The 19814-nt window shown below is 32.4% G+C and overlaps 2 protein-coding genes across 5 annotated transcripts in view; one reads left to right on the top strand and one right to left on the bottom strand.

Moving 5' to 3' along the window:
* The window catches only part of Sol1 (CUB domain-containing protein Sol1), a 387647-nt gene that overhangs the window by 364981 nt on the left and 2852 nt on the right, over positions 1 to 19814 (top strand). The window lies entirely within an intron of this gene.
* On the bottom strand, positions 11779 to 16473 carry DNAlig3 (DNA ligase 3). Its single transcript, XM_088205139.1, has 4 exons — positions 16316 to 16473; positions 13664 to 15403; positions 13332 to 13595; positions 11779 to 12868 (listed from the first exon to the last, which is right to left on the bottom strand). The coding sequence occupies exons 2-4, from the start codon at positions 15384 to 15386 to the stop codon at positions 12174 to 12176; spliced, it is 2682 nt and encodes an 893-aa protein (XP_088061265.1). The 5' UTR covers positions 15387 to 15403; positions 16316 to 16473; the 3' UTR covers positions 11779 to 12173.

The raw sequence follows: 19814 nt of genomic DNA, 5'->3' as shown, positions 1-19814 counted from the left end.
ATGTGATCGCAAACCTGGAATAATCGATAGCCAAAATATCTAAGAGTGGGTTATTTTTAATTCCGATGTGGCAAAATATGTTCAATTTTTGTTCTTTGCCTTCATTCCTCTTTCGGAATAGTCAAATTCAAGATATTCAGTTACATCAAACTTATATAGTATGTTCTTTACAAAAAGATAATACTTGCTGACAGTGACTTCAACATGAGAAGATTCACTCTTTGTTTATATATACCAATTCTACGTTGTGGCCATATAAGTCATCAAATTGCTCCCTCATTGCTTCTGAAAAATAATTAAAAACACCTTTATCAAGAGTTAAGCATTGAACACATTATTACTACTAATATAATCCATAAATTAAATTTAAACGACAAGCGAAGAACAAAATTGACGGAAGATACTGTAGAGCAGGGTTTCCCAAACGTTTTCAGCGACGGAACACTTGGCAAATCCGAAAACTTTGGCGGAACACTTAGCTTATTTTTAGGTTGGGTAATTCATAATAGTATAAATAAAAATAAAAAATGTTAAAAAAAAATATCCATTATTTAATAAACATAAAAATTTAAATAAATAAAACTCCTAATGACTGATGATTTTGGGTTCTTAAATTACAGTTTTTTTTATATCAGGCATAATATTGATCAGTTGTATTCTCAGTTTTTGGATTATTTTCTTCTTCGATGATAGATGTATCAGTAGAAATATTTGGCCTTTCTTTCGTCAAATTTCCTGTTTTCAACCAAAGATCCATGGGTAGTTTTTGAATAATATGTAAATTCTGTAATCTTTTTTTTTGTCAAAATGGAAAAAAATCTCTATTGTAAGCAACCAGACTAAATTAATTTACAAGAAAATCGATTCATTTTTATGCAAATTTTATTTAAATCATTTATATTTCCAAAAGTATACACCCAATCCTGTTTTAACGCAATAAATTACAATAGTTTCAAGCTTTTTTATCAGATTTATGAACAATTTTTATGTATTAGCAAGACTAACAATTTTTTTAATATACTCTAAATTTTAGTAAAATATCTATTTAGGCTCCGCGGAACACCTATCTTGGACCCGCGGAACACCAGTGTTCCGCGGAACATAGTTTGGGAAACCATGCTGTAGAGGATTAAACACATAGATTGACATATCTTCATCTTCTTCAAAATAGTCGCAATATGTCATATATTAATTGTTTGCCATAAGTAAATGTTATTAGATCTATCATTACTTCTGAAAATTAACTGTAAACGATACTATATAGTGGGTAAAATGTTACTTTGTTTAATTAATTTTGGTATGTATACCTTTAATTGTCCAATCACCGCTGTTTGTCTTTTAATATTAGATCCTGGAAAGTCAATGGTAATTTTGTTAGAATAACCGTGACATATTATTCATATAACCAAACACTTACTGGCACACTCATAATTTATAGTTTTAATTATGTTATACACTTTAAATCATCTTCAATTGACACTTTGTATGAAAAATGCTTTGTTTAATTAACATATTTTACTGTTTATTGAATCGCACTAAGCTGTATCCCGGCGCGCGCTTGACTGATGACAGAACTGTCAAATGTAAGCAACTGAGGGGATATCCCGATACATGATCGGGATATCACCGCGCGCTTAAGAACGAACTACAAAATTGATTTTAACGATTTAAATTGTAAAACACTTATCAATATATGTTTAAAAATCATCAAATTCTAAAAAAAATATTTTTTAAAATATTTTTAGTTTATACGGTATTTAAAATATAATATAAATAATGTGGATTTTTATTAGCTTCTCTTATCAAAAAAAAAATATGTACTTGAATTTTGGCGAACGTTGGCAATTTAAATTAATAGTTTTTGGAGAATTTTTAAAATTTCGCTTGAAAAATCATTTTAAAAAAAAAGGGGGAAAATTTCAAAATAAGTACTATTCATTACCAACCAACTACTAAACACATAGTGTTGCAAGAATCTCTCTTACTGACCCCTTTGAAAGGAAACTACACAAAATTGTAAAATATTTTATAACTAATTTAATTTTTTTAACTTATTTAAATATTTTTTAAATTATAAAGTTTTAGAATAAATTTTCAAGATTTATTCAAAATATTTTTTTCAACCTTAAAAATATTTTTTATTTTATTATGGATTTTAAATATTTATAATTTATTATAGATTTTAAATATGTTTAGTTTATTATTAATTTTAAATAATGTGAAAATTTTTTGCACTTATTAATTATTAAAATTAATAATGCTGCGCAGATAAATCATTTACATTAAAAAATATATAAATATAAATATTTTTTAATAAAAATTGACAAAGGTCTCAAAATTATTATTATTTTTAAAGTGCACTTTTGGTCTAAAGTAACAGATTAAGTGCTTGATATTTTCAGTTTATTATTTCTTTCTAATTGGCTTTTATATTTACACATAAAACATATAAACAACTTTTTTAAATTATAAATCAACTTATGGTGTAACTAAAAAAAGTTCTTATTGCTAAGATTTAAATTTATGATAAAATTGTGTTATATGCAATTTATTCATTGGTTCCGTAAGCTTCGCTGTATTGAGATTTCACTGTACAATTTTTAATTTATTATTATCTAGCTAAGTTTTAAACCTATTTATAAATGATATGCAATATTTAGATTTATCATTAAATATCTAAGTTTCAAATATAACGATAAAATTTAAAGTTTCAAATCTAATAAATAATATAAAATGTTTTCTTCTGGAAATATTTAGTCAAGTTGTAAACCTATTTTCAAATGAATTGAAAATGTTAGTAGTTTTTTATAGATTAAACCATTTTGTTTATTATTGAAAATCCTAAATAATAATGTCCAATTTGAACCATTAATTTTTTTTTTTAATATTTAAAAAAATCAGAACGAAGCAAAAATTATATTTAAAACCCAAAAAGTTGAGGGTCCGGTATACGCACACTCGCTAGCTTTCGGTACCTCACGATAGTGAGGTACCGACAGCTAGTAGAAATAAATTATAATATTAAGTCTTTATTATTGTATATTTTTATTTTTTCTTTCTGTTATGTATTTTTTATATATGTTTACTAAATTTGTTAGATGTAAAGATTAGCTATTAAGCTAAATAAATTAATAAAATAAAATAAATAAATAATAAATAAATAAATAAAATAATAAAAGAACTTTGTTTATGTGTGAAACTAATTATTTAAAAAACTTAATTAAAAAATTAATCGGATAGTACTAATTTGTTGTCATCCAGGCACTCACAGTTGGTGGACGCATTGTGATTTAGTCACTAATAATAAATTATAAATAATTGTATATTATGATTTAATAATAATATACACTACACTTGAATTAAAATAAATAAATAAATTATACCACACATTTTGAATTGTGAGGCCGAAGGGGTGTGACTTTGCAGCCAAAATAGTTACTGGAAAAATCTGGTAACAGTTGTATCCTTACTTGCCCTACCGTGGCCGGGCGACCCTTTTCAGGTGGAAGGTCGCGGACCTTCGCTGTGCGACTAATCTATGGATTCGACCCCGGCTAAAATCATATACCTGTTATACCTGTATTGTGGGTGTCGTCTGATACCTTAGCAAGAGGAGCTGGCTGTGGCCTCGCAAAGCCTTTTGGCGAAAGCTATTATAATTGACACATAAATCGCTTTGTACATTGTTAATTTTGCTCGAAAGTTTAACCCCTGTCGTTAAGCAAGACTATGCGTATTGTTTCGACTCGCGTCTTAAAGATCACAGGATATTGTATAGCAGTGACAAATATTTATGGTTTTCGAAAGAATATTGCGGTCATTATTAAATTATTTCTTGAGTGTTTACGTGACGCTTTATACTGAGAATTTTTTTAGTATCTCTCACTCTGATAATAAAATAGATTACTGTACAAACAGTTAGTTTATTTAAATATAAAATTACACGTTGATTCAGCAAAATGGAATTTTTGCCGCATTTTAAAAAAGCGTTCATATAAAAAAATATTTATTTTTGGAAGCGTTATTTACGCATTTTTGGAAAGCGTTTATTTACATATAATTCATTTTTTCTGTATACATTTGATGGTTAGGTTTTTATCATTTTATGATTGCTTCTTTTTCCATTAAGATTTATGCGCTGTTGTGTCATATATGTATGTTCTTCTTACACGTGTAGATTTTTAACGTCGACTATATTGAATGGAATAATTTATAATACAGCAAACTGTTTTTACAAATGTTATTATTCAGGTTATTAAGGCTTTGTGGCAATAAAATATGATAAAGTTAAATCTTACTAAAATAATAAACACATCACACTAAACCATGAAAATAATATTAATTGCAAATTCAAGAACTAAATACACAGTCGACTAAATTAATGATTAGAATAGCAAAAAAATATGTTTATAAATATTTTAGGTGTACGGAATAAATTCCTACCAAATTTCTGGCTGCGAAGTCACACCCTTTAGGAATAGAAAATCGAAAAAAAAAAATTAGTTATTTTTTTCAGTAATTTCTTGTTGTCGTGGATCAAATTTATTAAAAAAATATTTAATCATTTTTTTACACACTTAATTTATTTACATATAGTTAAAAATAACATATTTAAATTAGATTTGTTAAAAAGAGTTATTCATGGGGTGTTCACTGTTCTTATCAATGCCCACTCGCTACCGCTCGTTCGCAATTGTCCTGTTTTTATACGTATTTATGTAGCAAAGCATCGTTTTTCTAACATAAAACACTTCAAAAAACGTTCACCCTTTAAGGCTAGAAAATCAAAAAAAAAATAATTAGGTATATTTTTAAGTAATTTCTTGTTGTCATTGATCAAATTTATAAAAAAAAATTTAATCATTTTTTTACACACTTAATTTATTTACATATAATTAAAAACAACATATTTAAAATAGATTTGTTACAAAAAGTTATTCATGGGGTGTTCACTGTTCTTATTAATGCCCACTCGCTAACGCTCGTTCGCAATTTTCTATTTTTATACGTATTTATGTAGCAAAGCATCGTTTTTCTAACATAAAATACTACAAAAAACGTTTTGCTACATAAATACGTTTTAAAATTTAGAGCGGTAGCGAGTGAGAACTGGTCAGAAAAGTGAACACCCCATGAACACAACAAAACAGATTCTTGCAGGAATTGTACATATTCTGCTTCAGTACAAGGCAGTTTGAACACGTGCATTTATAATGAAAAATTAATTGTATATAAATAAATAAATTATTTATTTAAATAAATTCACCCCCCAAATTATTGTAATTTAAATATCGATTTTCTCCTGCATTTAAACATAATCAGTGCATTTCGTCAACTAATTCCTAAAACACATGTTTTATGTTATTTTATTTATATTGAATTTTAAAACATTCAGTTTCTTTGTAAATATTTTTTTAATAGAGCCGTCGCAGTGAGAAGGCTCGGTAGAGTGTTTTAGGCACGATTTTATTGCTTTTGACGTGGATTTTTGACTTCTGAGAAGTGATTTTTGCGCTCTCTTATTGACCAAAATTCTCAATACCCTCATATTAGAAGTACATAATAATATTGATAAGGATCGCATATTTTTAATACAAAGTAGTCCAAAACTATGGAGCAATACGCGAGATGCGACGCGTATTTTTTTCTTCTGCTTATTTTCCCCTAAGATGAGTTGGCTTAGTTTGTATTTTGAACTTGATCTAATGAAAGTTCTAAAACTATAATTATTTTCAGAACTTTTATTAAGTTAGGTTTGGGTTAGAACAGCAAATGGACGTTTCGCAACTATCAAATTGAGTTTCATAGACATTTTAAAGCAGCATATAATTTCATTAGCAAGCTAAATTATGTTTACACTAGTAAAAATATAGTATGTACATATGAAAAGGTTGAAATTATAGAATTTTTCTAGCTCTTTAAAGATAAATTATATTTTCACTGATAAAAATATATATCTACCGGTGAAAATGTATTCCGATATGATTTCACTACAATAACATATTAATATTTAATTAAAAGACATGCATTTTTAGCCAAATTCATTGGGGGACAAATGCCCCCCCTACCCTTACCCCTCTGAAATGACGTCCCTGTTGAACATCCATTTCGGAGTTCAAGACATTAGAACTTTAAGTCCTCTCCAATTTGGATTTACCAAGTTCATACAAACCTCAACAAAGAAAAGGCCGGCCTAACTTCGCATACAGCTCCTTTTAGATTCGATAAACTTGCTGAGCTTTCGTGATGTAGATCTATAATTTAAATAAAATTTTCTTTGTGGCAAAAATATTTAACAGTTTTATGAGAATAATAAACACTGTATTTATACAATAAAAATATACAAGTTCAATTGGATAAAAATTTTCTCAATGGCTAAAACACAACCCCAGTTAAAATAATGGTTTCAATACCAAGATAATGGTATTTAAGGCTCTACGTGCTATTTTCAAATACATTTTTTATTGAAAAGGTTAACTGAAAAGCTCTCGAGTTTTTAGTTATCCCTAGTCGCCGCTTTAGCGCACGTGTGGCGCTAGATTCACATAGCAAATGTTTGTGCTGTCGGACGAGCTTTCATATTCCGATGTGACAATTTGAAAGTTTCGAACGGCAAGTTTGTCCACGTCGTTGTCGGTGAATTAGTAAACAGAGGTCCGGCTTTTTTCGGGTCAACCGTGAATGTTTAAAAACGCTAGCGGATTTCATTGGCCGCAGACTTCCGTATGCGGCATCGCGCACCCCACGTGTTTGCATTTCATACACCGCATACACACATGTGAAATGACACGTGAAAATTTAATTCATAAATTTGCCATGGTGGCATAGTTGGTTGCGGTCAATGCGAAAAATGAAATATGCAATAAATTATAGCGGAACGCGCAGTAGACAAATGAGATTTCGTGGATGTTTGGAATTTTAGGTATTCGTGGTAAAACCTAAGGAAATAATTTCATCATCGCGGTTCTAATTTTCTAAATTTATAACGTTGAAATATTTTAATCAATTCGCGGACGTTGTGGTTACCATTTAAAGTAAAGGAACAATGGTTTAGATAAAACATAAATATATTTATATGTATAATACATATTTAGGTATCATAATAGTCAGTGTTTTTTCAGATAGTGTGAGTATAATAGTGTTTACCCCATTGTGACGCATTGGACCAACACATTTAAAATAATACTAATAATCATTAATTTTTTTGTATCCACTAGTTCACATTTTTTTTATCCATAACATTTGATAGTAATTTATTATGTAAAATTGCGCGCTGAATTCGAAAATGAAGTCAAGAAAAATAAAAAAATGTTTTTCATTAATTGCAAATATTAATTTAAAATTCATAAACACATTTTTTAGAATAAAAAAACGAAAATTTTGCGATATTTAGATTCGTTACTCTAATTCAATAATTTCTATAGCCAAACCCGAATGGGCGTTCTACATAAATCCACCGTAACGCTAAATTTTCTAAGCCACCAACCCTTTTGCGCAACAGCTGGCTAAGTTGGCAAGCCTTACCTCTTATTTAGGATAAACCAATAACGGCACATATACCCAATAAAACCCTTTATGTAACTCGACGCGTAAACCACTATGATCAGTCGCATAAAACCAGAACGGCATCGTAAAAACAGTCAAAATTTCACTTTACGTTTCACCGTAAAATCCTTCTCCCCCCAATACCTGGCGTTTTGTGTCGCCATTTTGAATTTACCGCACGTCATTCAAAATCTCTCCCGTGTAATGCGGACGACACAGGGTCGAGCTTTTACAGTGCACGAGGTCGAAACAAATCTAATTTTCGAGACCCACATCCGACTCGACGTCCATAAATGTTTAATGCGTTTCATTTCTTAGCGCGCTGGTTTCTCGCTGCCGGACCACTGGGACAAAATGGCGCACAACAGCGAAATGGACGCTGTCTGTGTAATGGTGCCAACTGAACGGAAGCAAAAAACCACCCCTTTTAAAATCACTATTTTAATACAAATTAATTTTATGTGTGATAACATAATTCCACTACTGCCAATGATGTGATTATGATCAGCCGGCGTACAGAGTTTTTGCCGCAAGCCGACCTGCTGACGTTCCGACACTGAACTCTAACGTCTGCGGTCCAAAACATCTTTGCGCAGTCTGACTGCGCTCAGATATCGATACTTTCGATTAATATACACCAATATCTATGTATGTTGCGAGGTTTGGTATAAAAATAACGACAATTTTAATTTTTATCCAAGAGTATTTGTTATTGGTGTTTTCTCGTTCATATATAATTTACTATTGCCAGAGCTTCTTCCAATCGGCAAAACGTTTATAAATAGAATGCACTATTAGATTTAGTACATACATACACACATAGCTCATCCTTTCAATTTCCTCTTCATCTGCAGAAATATAAAATAGTTGCAGGGGAGCATAACTGAATATGATGTCGTTGTCGGCTTCTAGGGATCGCAAAACCGGTAATACTGTTATTGCAATTGTATTCATTAAATAGGAGTTGCAAAAAAAGGGGTAAAAACTTTTTTTGCTCCCCTTATAGTACAGCGACTCGATGATAGTCTCATGGTAACCATATATTTTACTTTCTGCATATAATCGCTCTTCTATGCACACTTTTATTAATTTATACTATATTCTTTGCTCTGTGGTTACCATACAGTTGTTTTAGCCAAGTTTTTCATCGTTGATCTACTTACTATTTTTTGGTCTTGAATGCTTTTTTTTAATAATTTTAATGCAATAAACAATTACTATGTAGTTATTTTGATTTACTATAAATTTTAAAATGCTCATAGGTAATTTGAATTACTATACATTTTAAATTAATTTGCGAAAAATAATTAATGATAAATGTGTACTCATTTTATAATGTATATCAGCTCATATTTAAAATGTAATGTGTTGATAATATTTGTGGGAGGGAGCAACTTAGTTTTTTCCTTGGGCGCTAAATAAGCTAGGGCACATCCTTATAATAATAATAGCTGTTTTTATGCATGTTGAAAGCATTGTCTATCACGCATATTTTATGCACAAAAGGTAGTTTTTCTGGTGCTTACGAGTGGTTAGCGGGCTGAAATTACGCAATTATGGTATTGAATATTCTCTTATTGTTATTAGACCTTTTGTCAAAATGAGTTGCTTTTTGCTTTTCATAATATTTTAAATAACCGCTTGAATTACCTCAGCGTTACCTTGCAGTTGGTTGGACTTGCCATAATACTATGAAACATTCAAACCGTAAATAAAAATTTCTTCTGCGGCCTAAATTTGAAAATTTCGGTTATTTTTTTATCACAACTCCATAAATCTTGCTAATTCGTCGTATTTTTAGGTTTTGAGGCTAATAGGGTGCGACTTTAGAACCTAAATATACAACGGAAAATATAGTTGAAACACGGTTTATTTAATAAACATATGTATATAAATTACCACATGAGAAATGTAGATGCATATATCAAACGGCTAAGTTGAAATGTCAGGTCTTGGAAATCAGAGAATTTTCACTGGCATGTCGAGTTGTATTATTGTCGGCTGTGATTTAGGTAGAGCAGTTGGGATTGTCGCGATATGCTCTCTGGATGATCCGCTGATGTCTTGCATGTCGATGCAGTCTCTTGAATCGTCTTCGATCGACTCTGCTGCTGTGAATCCGCGGCATCTCTCCTCGTTTGTCTTCTGCGTCTCTGCCTCAGTTACCAAGTATCACATGTTTTATAATGCTGGTTCGAAACAGTTATGTCGAATCGCAAATACACGCCCATAAAATGTGTTCACGCCTTAAAGCAGAAACGGTGAAGATGGCCACTCCAGCGATCAGTAAGCAAAGGTTAGAATAACACTAATATTATGCGCAGGATAGTATCTATTGTCCATCTGGCGCGCATCTTATTTAAGTAAAGTAGATTTTTCGACATTAATTACTAGTGATTAGTAATTAGTAATTACTATTAGGTGGTACGTGCAATATTTCCAATTATCAACGCAATTTCTTGGCCACAAGTTCTCTCTCTTATGTGACTATACTAACGAGACTTTTAATCTCTTTTTGTTGTTCAAATGGTCATTCGAGTGACCTCTAAATTGTAACAATTTATGCGGGTGGTTGAATATGGTATGATATAATTTTATCTCGTGCCGACTTCTAGCGTGAACATGAAAACTACTAGCCTACTGACTTTCGCACATCGATGACACATTCGCGTGCGATTCGTTTGCAGTTGTGAGGTGCTACGGCACGCACATTTGTCCAACGTTACAATTTACGCCTATCTTTCTTTCACGAGTCGAATTGGATCCTGTGAGGATTGTGACTGACACTAGCTAGTCAACACATAATTTTCATATCGTCTATGAGCAGTCTACTATTATACAATCAGTATTACGCATATGAATTTTGAAAGCGTCCCTTAACCGACAATTTTCCCTCGCTGCTTTTGCTACCTTTTCGTTGTATTTTCTGTTAAAAACAAGTATGTTAGGTCAAGGCCAACGCTAGATAGCTTAAGGCAGGGTCTTAAAACTGTTTTATACTAGAGCCATGCTGAATTATGCAAAAGAGAACGGAGAAAGACGCACTTGAATTAAACATATGAATAAAAATTTGGAAAAGCTCTTTAATTTCGTTTGATTCGTTTAATGTATTTTTTTTTTAAATAAATGAGCGACAAAATCTTAACAAAACTACAGCTGTCAAAAATCACTCATTCATTGATTAATAATTTTAATCGGTCGCACGTACTGAACCGCAAGCACATTAAATGTTTTAATACTAAATACTATAACTTTAGCTACAGGGCTATATCATATTTATTTCAACGTTTAAGAACGCTCAAAAAATAGGGAAAATTATAATGGCCTAATTTTTTTATGTACGGCCACACTATATCTAACTCACTGGCATTAGAGCGTACATGTACGGCCATACTCACCAAAGGATTAAAACTAACTGAACGTTCCCACTCCTCCGATTTTATTGCTTTTCAATTTTTTGCATTCTGGACGATCAGATTGATTTTAGTGTATTTTTTCTGTTTCTAATATCAAAAATTTAATTTATACTAGATCCGAAACAATTTTTTACACAACAAACAATTCCGGATACAGGAATAAAAAATTCAGCTTTTATTGACTCTTACATAGCATCAATAACGAATGTTTTAAATATGTGCTTCAAATTGTAAATTTCCGTTTGGGCCTTGATAGTTTTTTTTTCATTACAACAAAGGTGTAAGAAATTTCACTTTCGCACCTAATATAAAAGTTCGAAAAAAGTTTGGACAGACTGACACTATATTGCCTTTGGTATATAAAATCTAATTTGAAACCTCAATTACGTGTTATTTATTACTTATTTTTTACGCTCTAGTTATAAATAAGCATACATAAAATTAAATATGTATATCTATCCATAAGTTAATACTTGTCTATATACAGGTGAATTATATTAAAAACTATATCTTTTCAAATTTTGCATAGTTGCATTTTAGGAACCTAAATATAATTTTCCCAATTATCTATTATAATTATTAATAAACTTTGTTTAACCCTTTGAATGCTACGGTGTTTCTGAAAACTTTATTTTTCACCTATTCATCGTTCATGCTACACAACAATGAATTAAAATACATAAAAAATGTTTAATGTCATTGACACACTAGCATACTATCGTTAGTTTCCAAATTAATTTACCTTTTAGAGCATCTTGACATCAAATAAAATCGTCAATAGCATTTTTTTTTAATTTAATAAAATATAAAAAAACAATTTATTTTTTAATAATGTTTATTATAATGAAACATTAAACATTGGTAAATTTAATTATTTGTAACAAACTAAAAACCATAATTTAAATTACAAACAGCAAAGAAATTAAGTTTTAATGTTAAATCAAACATTAAAAATTAAAGATAATTTATATTAATTAAATAAAAACAAAAAAATAACGCACTTAAAATTAGAAGAAAAAAGTACATTTTGGAAAAATCAATAATCATTCTGTTAAATATATTTTTGACCATTTGACTAGTTTAAAAATTTCAGTTAATGGAAAAGTAAAAAATTCCAAATTTAACCAAATATTTAAATAGTAAAGATTTTGATAAAAATAATTATGTTAAAAGTTATGATTGAAATAAAAATCATGAATATATTAAATTCAATTAATTTGTTAATATCACAGAATAAGGCATAGTGTTTTGGATTTCCTTGGTTTTGATAGAATCTTTCATCCAGTTCACGGATACGTGTCTGGCCGATTTGGAAAAATTATATTTTGCATTACCATGTAAATCCTTCATTCTTATTTTATCAGTAAAATGTATCACATGAGTGGCTTTACTGCAATCCTTGGTCTTATCCAACAAACCACCATAGGCTTGCGAATACCTTTTCATCTCGGTAACTTCTTTTTCATAATAATCGCTAGAATTGTCCTTAAAATAAAAACCAATCGTGCAACCCAGGAACGTTTTAAGCAATGGTTCGACAGGTTTTAGTATAGGAACATAAGTATTATCCTTCTTTTCGGCGTGATTCAGAGCCACTTCTAAAGCTGCTATATCAATTTCATCTTCCGATTCATTTTTAACTGCGGAAGTACTTGGAACATCGTCTAAATTTATTTTTACTTTTTTGGAAGGTTTACTTTCTGCAGGAGAGCTTCTTTTCGTAGGAGATTTCATCTTCTCGAGTAATGTAACATCTGTAGATTCTTTGGATTTTTCAAAGAGTGTCTGTAGCTCTTGTAGAGAAGTTGCTGTCTTCCAATCCTTATCATCTCTGATTTTCACTACTCTTGGAAAGCGTATTGATATACCATTTGCGGTGTGAATCTGAGCTTGTGTAAACTCGGTACCTGAAATCAATTAAGACATTTTTTTAAAAAGTAAAAAATATAAAAATCTATATACAGAGCAAACATCATAAGCAACACAAACTAGAAGGCTAAGATCGAAATTCAAACCTTCATAGAGATGTTCAGATATTTCAGATGTAATAAATGAGATAAATACGATAGTAACTGTAACGAAGTTGAGATAAATTCGATGGTAAATCAACCGGGATACCTCTTTCAAAATGTGATTTTAGATTTGAATCATAGATTATAAAGTACAACAGAGGATACACCATAATACATTATATCATGAATTTTAGAAAGATTAAAAATATATAAAACAATTAAATCTTGAATCCTAAAAAAAAATATTTCTACTCTAAACATCCTTTAATCAATTAATGTTTGTAGTAGAAATCGGGTATTCAAAATGACATAATTGATATCATTCTGATGTTACGAGTTGTATGAAACAAAATCTTACCCATTATTTCCCAGACGGGTTGCTTTTTGGGATCTTTTGCCACAAAATCCGGTATCATTGTATTCGTACACTTGAGCCACGGTGGAACTCTGGTAGCTTCCTTAGATATCTTAGTCATATTTTTAAGTAAAGATGATTGTAGACCTTCTAAAGCAGCATCGTCATGACCCGTGTGTACTTTAGTTACCGTTAACCATTGATCTTTCTTAGTATCGTAACATCCCATTAAAAAAACAGACAACATTCCACCTTTTTTTCCAGTACCTAAAAAACAAACAATATTACATTAAAATCTTAAATTATATTACAAACATATAAGTTAAAATACATACCAAACCAAGCTCCTAAAACGACAAGATCAGCACTGTCGGCCATAGCGCCTTCGAATAAATAATCCTTCTTCACTTTCAACCAGTGCCTTTTTCCAGGTTCATACTTAGACTCCAAGTCTTTCAAGACCAAACCTTCAAGACCGAGTTTAAGAACTTTGATTATCATATCAGTCAGATCTTGCTCTTTGTGTATCACTTTCACTTCCGAAATCACAACGTGATTCTTTATTTCGACCATGTTATCTACTAATATCTTACGTCTGATTCTCATCGGCTCGTTGATCAAGCTCTTGCCGTTATAATAAAGACAATCGAATACAAAAAGGCACACTTCGGCATCTTTGAATTCGCCCTTCTTATGAATTCCTAAAGTGCCAAACGGTAATGGTTTACCAGTGTTGGTATCGACCATTAAAATCTCCGAATCCAAGATCATGTCGACTCCTTGAGGGAAAGCTTTCGGAATGTAATTCTTAAATCTGCTTATCTTATGACTTAAAACAGGCTTTAAAGACCTTGAAAAGTACGTGAAATCAGAGCCGGATTTGTGAACTTGAACGCGTTCTCCGTCATATTTTATCTCCGATAACATTCCATTCTTACATTTTTCAAAAGCCATCTGAACAGACTTGCAAGCTTGCGCAAGCATAGGATGAACAGGCTTCATCAAAACTAGTTCAGCTTTGATTTGTGTCTTCTTAGGACTTGCAATGTCATCGTTTTTAGACATTACTTTCGATATGACTATATCGATATCGCGAGATGATTCAAAGATCGTAAAAGCATCCGGATGCACAGCTCCTAAGATATGCTTCGGTCCTGCGTTTATTCTAAGATCCCCGTTGATCAGATAAATCAAGTATTTTAAATCATTAGGAGTACATTTTTTAACAATAGTTTTAAAGAATTGGATTTGTTCATCTTCTTTAGTGAACGTCGAAAGCTCGGATAAAAACTTGTCGATTTCAAAGACTGTTAAAGTACTTTCTGTAGGTGCATTTATAGCAGATTTGATGTAAAAGTTTTCAATGGTTTCAGCTACACTTCCTTGCTCTAAATCAACTAACATTTGAGAAAGATTTTGGTTCAGAATCTTAGAGAAAAGCTTAACCAATTGTTTGCTTCTCAAATTATAGATCCTCTTAATAACACCTGGTAAAAGTAAACGGCACCATAGAGCTATATCGCTCTTGAAACCAGTTCTATCGGTGCCTTCAGAAAAGAAAGATCTCACAATCTCGGTTTTAATCGTATACTTTGAGTCCTTCGCGATATTCTTACACAGCTTACAAAATTCTCCAAATTTATTATCAGCATGACTATGATCATACTTATCTTCATCGTCTTTAATTTCAATTTTTGCATCCGTTGCTCCATCTTCTTCGTCTTTTATAGGTTTAAATTCCATTTTATGTTTCTTAGTATATTCCAATTCATTATCGTTTATTCGCTTCAATACAAACTCTTTATCGTCATCGGATAAGTTTCCATAGTTACCTATTTCCGATAGCGTTTGAATCCTTTTGGTAGTAGGACGCTGCTTCATAAAAGCGGCCATTAGGCAGTCTAAATGATACCATAGTTTCATGGGCTTTTCTTCGCTGAATCGTCCCATGGTCACCTTTGCCACTCTTAGCTCTCCAGCGGGACAGGTAGTTTTACAGCCTTTACAGGACGCTCGACCGCCCTTGGCTCTTTCAACAAAGAAGGGTTCTTCTTCCATTGCTAAGTAAGTTAGCACTGAAAATAAAAATAATTTTAATTAATCCTATTTATCTTTTCAACTAAAAACTAACGATGGAACTCTAGGACTGTGAATTTTGTATCGAAAGTCTGCTGTGAATTTCTATATGAATGAAACTATACATATATAGAAGTATTATTACTTAAATTACAACAGTATATTAAAAATAGAAAATAATCTCTTTTATAATTATTTTTCAGAACATATTTTAATTGAAAAAATTGCAATTGTAGTAAAATTATTTTACACAATTGATTAAATAAATTACAAATAAAAAGGTTATAGCTATCAAGTTGAAATCTTAAACTCCGTTAATCGTATTATCACAGCACGAAATAACCCTAAGCTAAGGTCGGTAGCCCTATTATGCTCCTGAGGAATTTAGATCCACCAAAATTGATCCATAGAACAGCTGGTCATGAGGGTATTGAACTAATAAATAGCACATTTAAAGACAATATCATTAATTATAGGCGATTTATCTGTAACTTTCAAGCGGCTTCAATTACCAATTCGCCATACCATTGCCAAGACAATAAATAATACTCTAAATTAGTCGCTCAATGTGACAAAAATCGATTTGGGAAATGAATGCTTCTCTCGGGATCATTTTGATGTGGCAATGTCACAAGTCAATTATCAAAAACACTCATATGTACTGACAGAGGGACATTATTCAACAACAAAAAAACCTTTATGGTGAAGAATTGAAGTATACTAAATAATTGTGTACAGAACGTGGCGTCATCAGTTACGAAACGAACCCATACATATAATGGTCAGAATTCTAAGCAATTCGGCAATAAAATCGACTTATCTATAATATTCTAACCCCAATTTACGTATTTTCAATAGACAACGTGATGTATGAAAGGAATATATGGTATATATTTGATTTTACTTCTCACCTCGAGTTAGTCGAAGTATTCAAACCGACTTGTCCTGGCACGCTAGTATGACAGCGTTGGCCATAGCACGCCGAATCAATACCATAACCGACGCGCACTTCTTTGCGCATAGAGCCAATGACGTATTTACAACAGTTGATAATATTTTATATATGAAGTAAATACCTAATAACAAAATTTTATATAGATATTTAATTAATATAATCAGGAAATATGAATTTTTTTTAAATCATATTTATATTTTTTAAATATTTATTTAAAAAAAGCAATTACAATTTTTGGTAATATAAAAATATATATTTTTAAACATTATTTAGGGGCTGTGATGATGGCGGGTGGCAATGAGACACAGATTGAGCCGCTGCAGTAGTATGTTTATTTAAGGTTACGGTTTACATTACAAAAATGGGGCGGACGCGCGACGGCACGCGTCCGAACCCTTACAAGCTTGCCGGAAGAGAGAGAGCCGTCACAACACCGCTATTTCTGCGCCGACCAGTTTTGGCCATAACAAATCTATATTGGCCCCCATACGGCTCCGGCCCTAGCAATTTACAATTGCGAACTATAACCAGGGGGAGGTATGGGGGCCTTGGCGCTGCTGTTGATTAAATGCTGGCGGCGCAAAAGTAGCAAAGTCGTGACGTATGGTGTGGCGGCGCGGCCTCCAGTGACGCGCGGCGTGCTTCGCTCCAAGCCGAGTGGAACACGCGTAGACCCGGGCGGCGCGTAGGGCTCCAGGGGGCGCGAGAAGAACGGGCATGTCCGGGAGCACCTTTCGGGGCCCTGTGGTGCGTCGGTGCAGCTACACAGGGCGCGCGCGTGACGGGCCCCGAACATGTGGTTCGAGCTCGGAGTCGCGGGGGCGTAGCCCTACGGGTGCGTGACGGGCCACGCGTGGTCCACTCGAGCCTGGTCTACGACAGCACTTCGGTGGCTTCCCGCTGGAGGCGCGTGGCGGCGCCGGATGCTTCTTGGGTCACGTGGTCGGCGGCGGCGGCTGACGATGGCGGCTCATGGTCGGAGGCGCAGGCCCATCGTCTTGGTGGTCCGCCAGCTCGAGTCCGGATCCAGGGAAGCTCTGGCGGGGTGGCAGCAAGTGGGTTTGCAGCGGCTCGGCTTTTTGTACTGCAGCGGCGTCTGTGTCTGCCATTTTTCGTCTGACTCCATATGTGTGCTCAGGATCACGTCGGGGTCACCAGTTTAGGGGCTGTGATGATGGCGGGTGGCAATGAGACACAGATTGAGCCGCTGCAGTAGTATGTTTATTTAAGGTTACGGTTTACATTACAAAAATGGGGCGGACGCGCGACGGCACGCGTCCGAACCCTTACAAGCTTGCCGGAAGAGAGAGAGCCGTCACAACACCGCTATTTCTGCGCCGACCAGTTTTGGCCATAACAAATCTATATTGGCCCCCATAATTACATAATATTAGTGTTACTTTTTATACCAGAGTATTTTTTTCGGAACTTTGCTTTACTAAATATTTAAAACGCAATCTACTCAATCAAATTTTATATTTGTCAAAAATATCGATACTTTTGCATCAGAAGTTCGTAATAATATCGATAGCAGTAGCTATCATATTTTTCGAGCATGGTGTAATATTGAAGTGCAGACAAACTATTGCGCAATATGCGAGATGCGACGTCTGTTTGTACCTACTTCTTCTTTCGCTCATTTACCCCTGAGAGATAAGTTAGCTTAGTTTGTATTTTGGTTTTGACTAAATGAAAGTTTTAAAACTCTAATTAATTTTAGAACTTTCATTAAATTAGGTTTGGATTTGAACAACAGATGAACGTTTCGCAACTGGCAAATTGAGTTTCATAGACATTTTAGAGTAGCATATAATTTCACTAGCGCGATCTAGCGCTATCAGTTAATTTATATTTTCGCTAGTAGAAATGTATATCTACTGGTGAAATTGTATTTAGCATTCACTAATGAAAATATAACTTCAATGAAAATATATATTCACTGTAACATTGTAAATAAATAATGATAATTATGTACATTTTACTAGCACATCCCAGATAAATTATAATTTCACTGGAAAAATATGTATCTACTAGTGAAAATATATTCTGATATGATTTCTTTAAAATATTTTTGAAATAGATTAGAAACAACACTAGTGAATTTTTGGTTTAAATTAGTGATGTCATTTTAGCTTTTTTAGGAGGAGGGCAAAAATTGGCCAGTCACTGGTCGTTTCTTTTAACATTTCGATTTCATTAAATGACATACATATTTCTGGCCAAATTCAAAGGTGGCAACTGCAACTGCCCCCACCTGTCCCTCCCTCCTGAAATTTATTATACGAAATGAAAATCAATATAAAAATATTTTATAGTTATCTAATTTTACAGTTGCGAAACGTTAATTTACTGTTCAAACCCAAACCTAACCTAAGCGCTTAAGGATGATGAGCAGAAATATATATCTACCGGTGAAAATATATTTCGATATAATTACACCGAAAGGACAAATTTGAAAAAATATTTTCTGAATAGTTTTTTTTAAGGAAAATCCGAGAATTTCTGGTCTAGAATCAGGAATGTCATTTCAGCTTTCTTCATGGAGGGAGACAAAAGTTGACCAGTCAGTGATCGTTCTTTTTTAATATTTCAAATTCATTTGATTCATGGTATTTCATTAAATTACATGCATTTTTCCGGCCAAATTCAAGAAGGAAAATGCCCCTACCTGCCTTTCGCAAATGACGTCCCTGATTGCATTTTCGACGTAGCGTATATTCAATGAAGCACTTTTTAAAGTTGTTAAGGGGCAGTGTCAACAATCCGTCAACGCTAGATAATCGCGATCGCGTCCCTTATTCTAACGGTCACGGCCAAATCGTCAGCGCTTGAAAACCTCGAGCTTCTTACACGAGCAATCCAGCTTCTTAACCAGCTAGCCAAACATCAGATTGTTTTCGGCAATAATTATGAGGAGCTGGAACAATTTGTATGGGATGGTGGTGGTGTCTACAATATTAAAAAAAAATATGTATTCTTTTGTGTGTATTTTAAATAATAATAGCTGTGCTAAAATGTGTATATATTTATATAAGTGCATGTTTGAGTTGATGTATGTATATATGTGTATGATATATTGAATAAAACTTTTGTAGTGTAAAACAAACTTGTCAAGTTACATTAGTTTTTAGTTGATTTATTAACATGTAGTATGTTGGAAAATTATACATATTACTACATTTTTGCTTATTATATATAATATTTCTGTAGCTTATAAATTCATAAATTCATTAATTTATAATTAAATTAAAAATATATATATCAGTGGTCAAGTCAGTGACTATTGATAGACATGGGTTTAAATCTCATATCTCTAGTGGTTTTCAATTTCTATAATGTCTTAGAGATCAAAATTTATAATCAATATAATTATTATTATTAGTATTTTGATTGATCATTACAGATTAGCTTTTTTTTATCTATTTTTAATAGTTAAAATAGAGCTAGTTAAATTA

This window comes from Plectrocnemia conspersa, unplaced genomic scaffold (genome assembly GCF_051122295.1).
Source record: "Plectrocnemia conspersa isolate PC_06_02 unplaced genomic scaffold, ASM5112229v1 ptg000001l, whole genome shotgun sequence".
Taxonomy (NCBI): domain Eukaryota; kingdom Metazoa; phylum Arthropoda; class Insecta; order Trichoptera; family Polycentropodidae; genus Plectrocnemia; species Plectrocnemia conspersa.
This window is presented reverse-complemented; position numbering and strand designations above follow the sequence as displayed.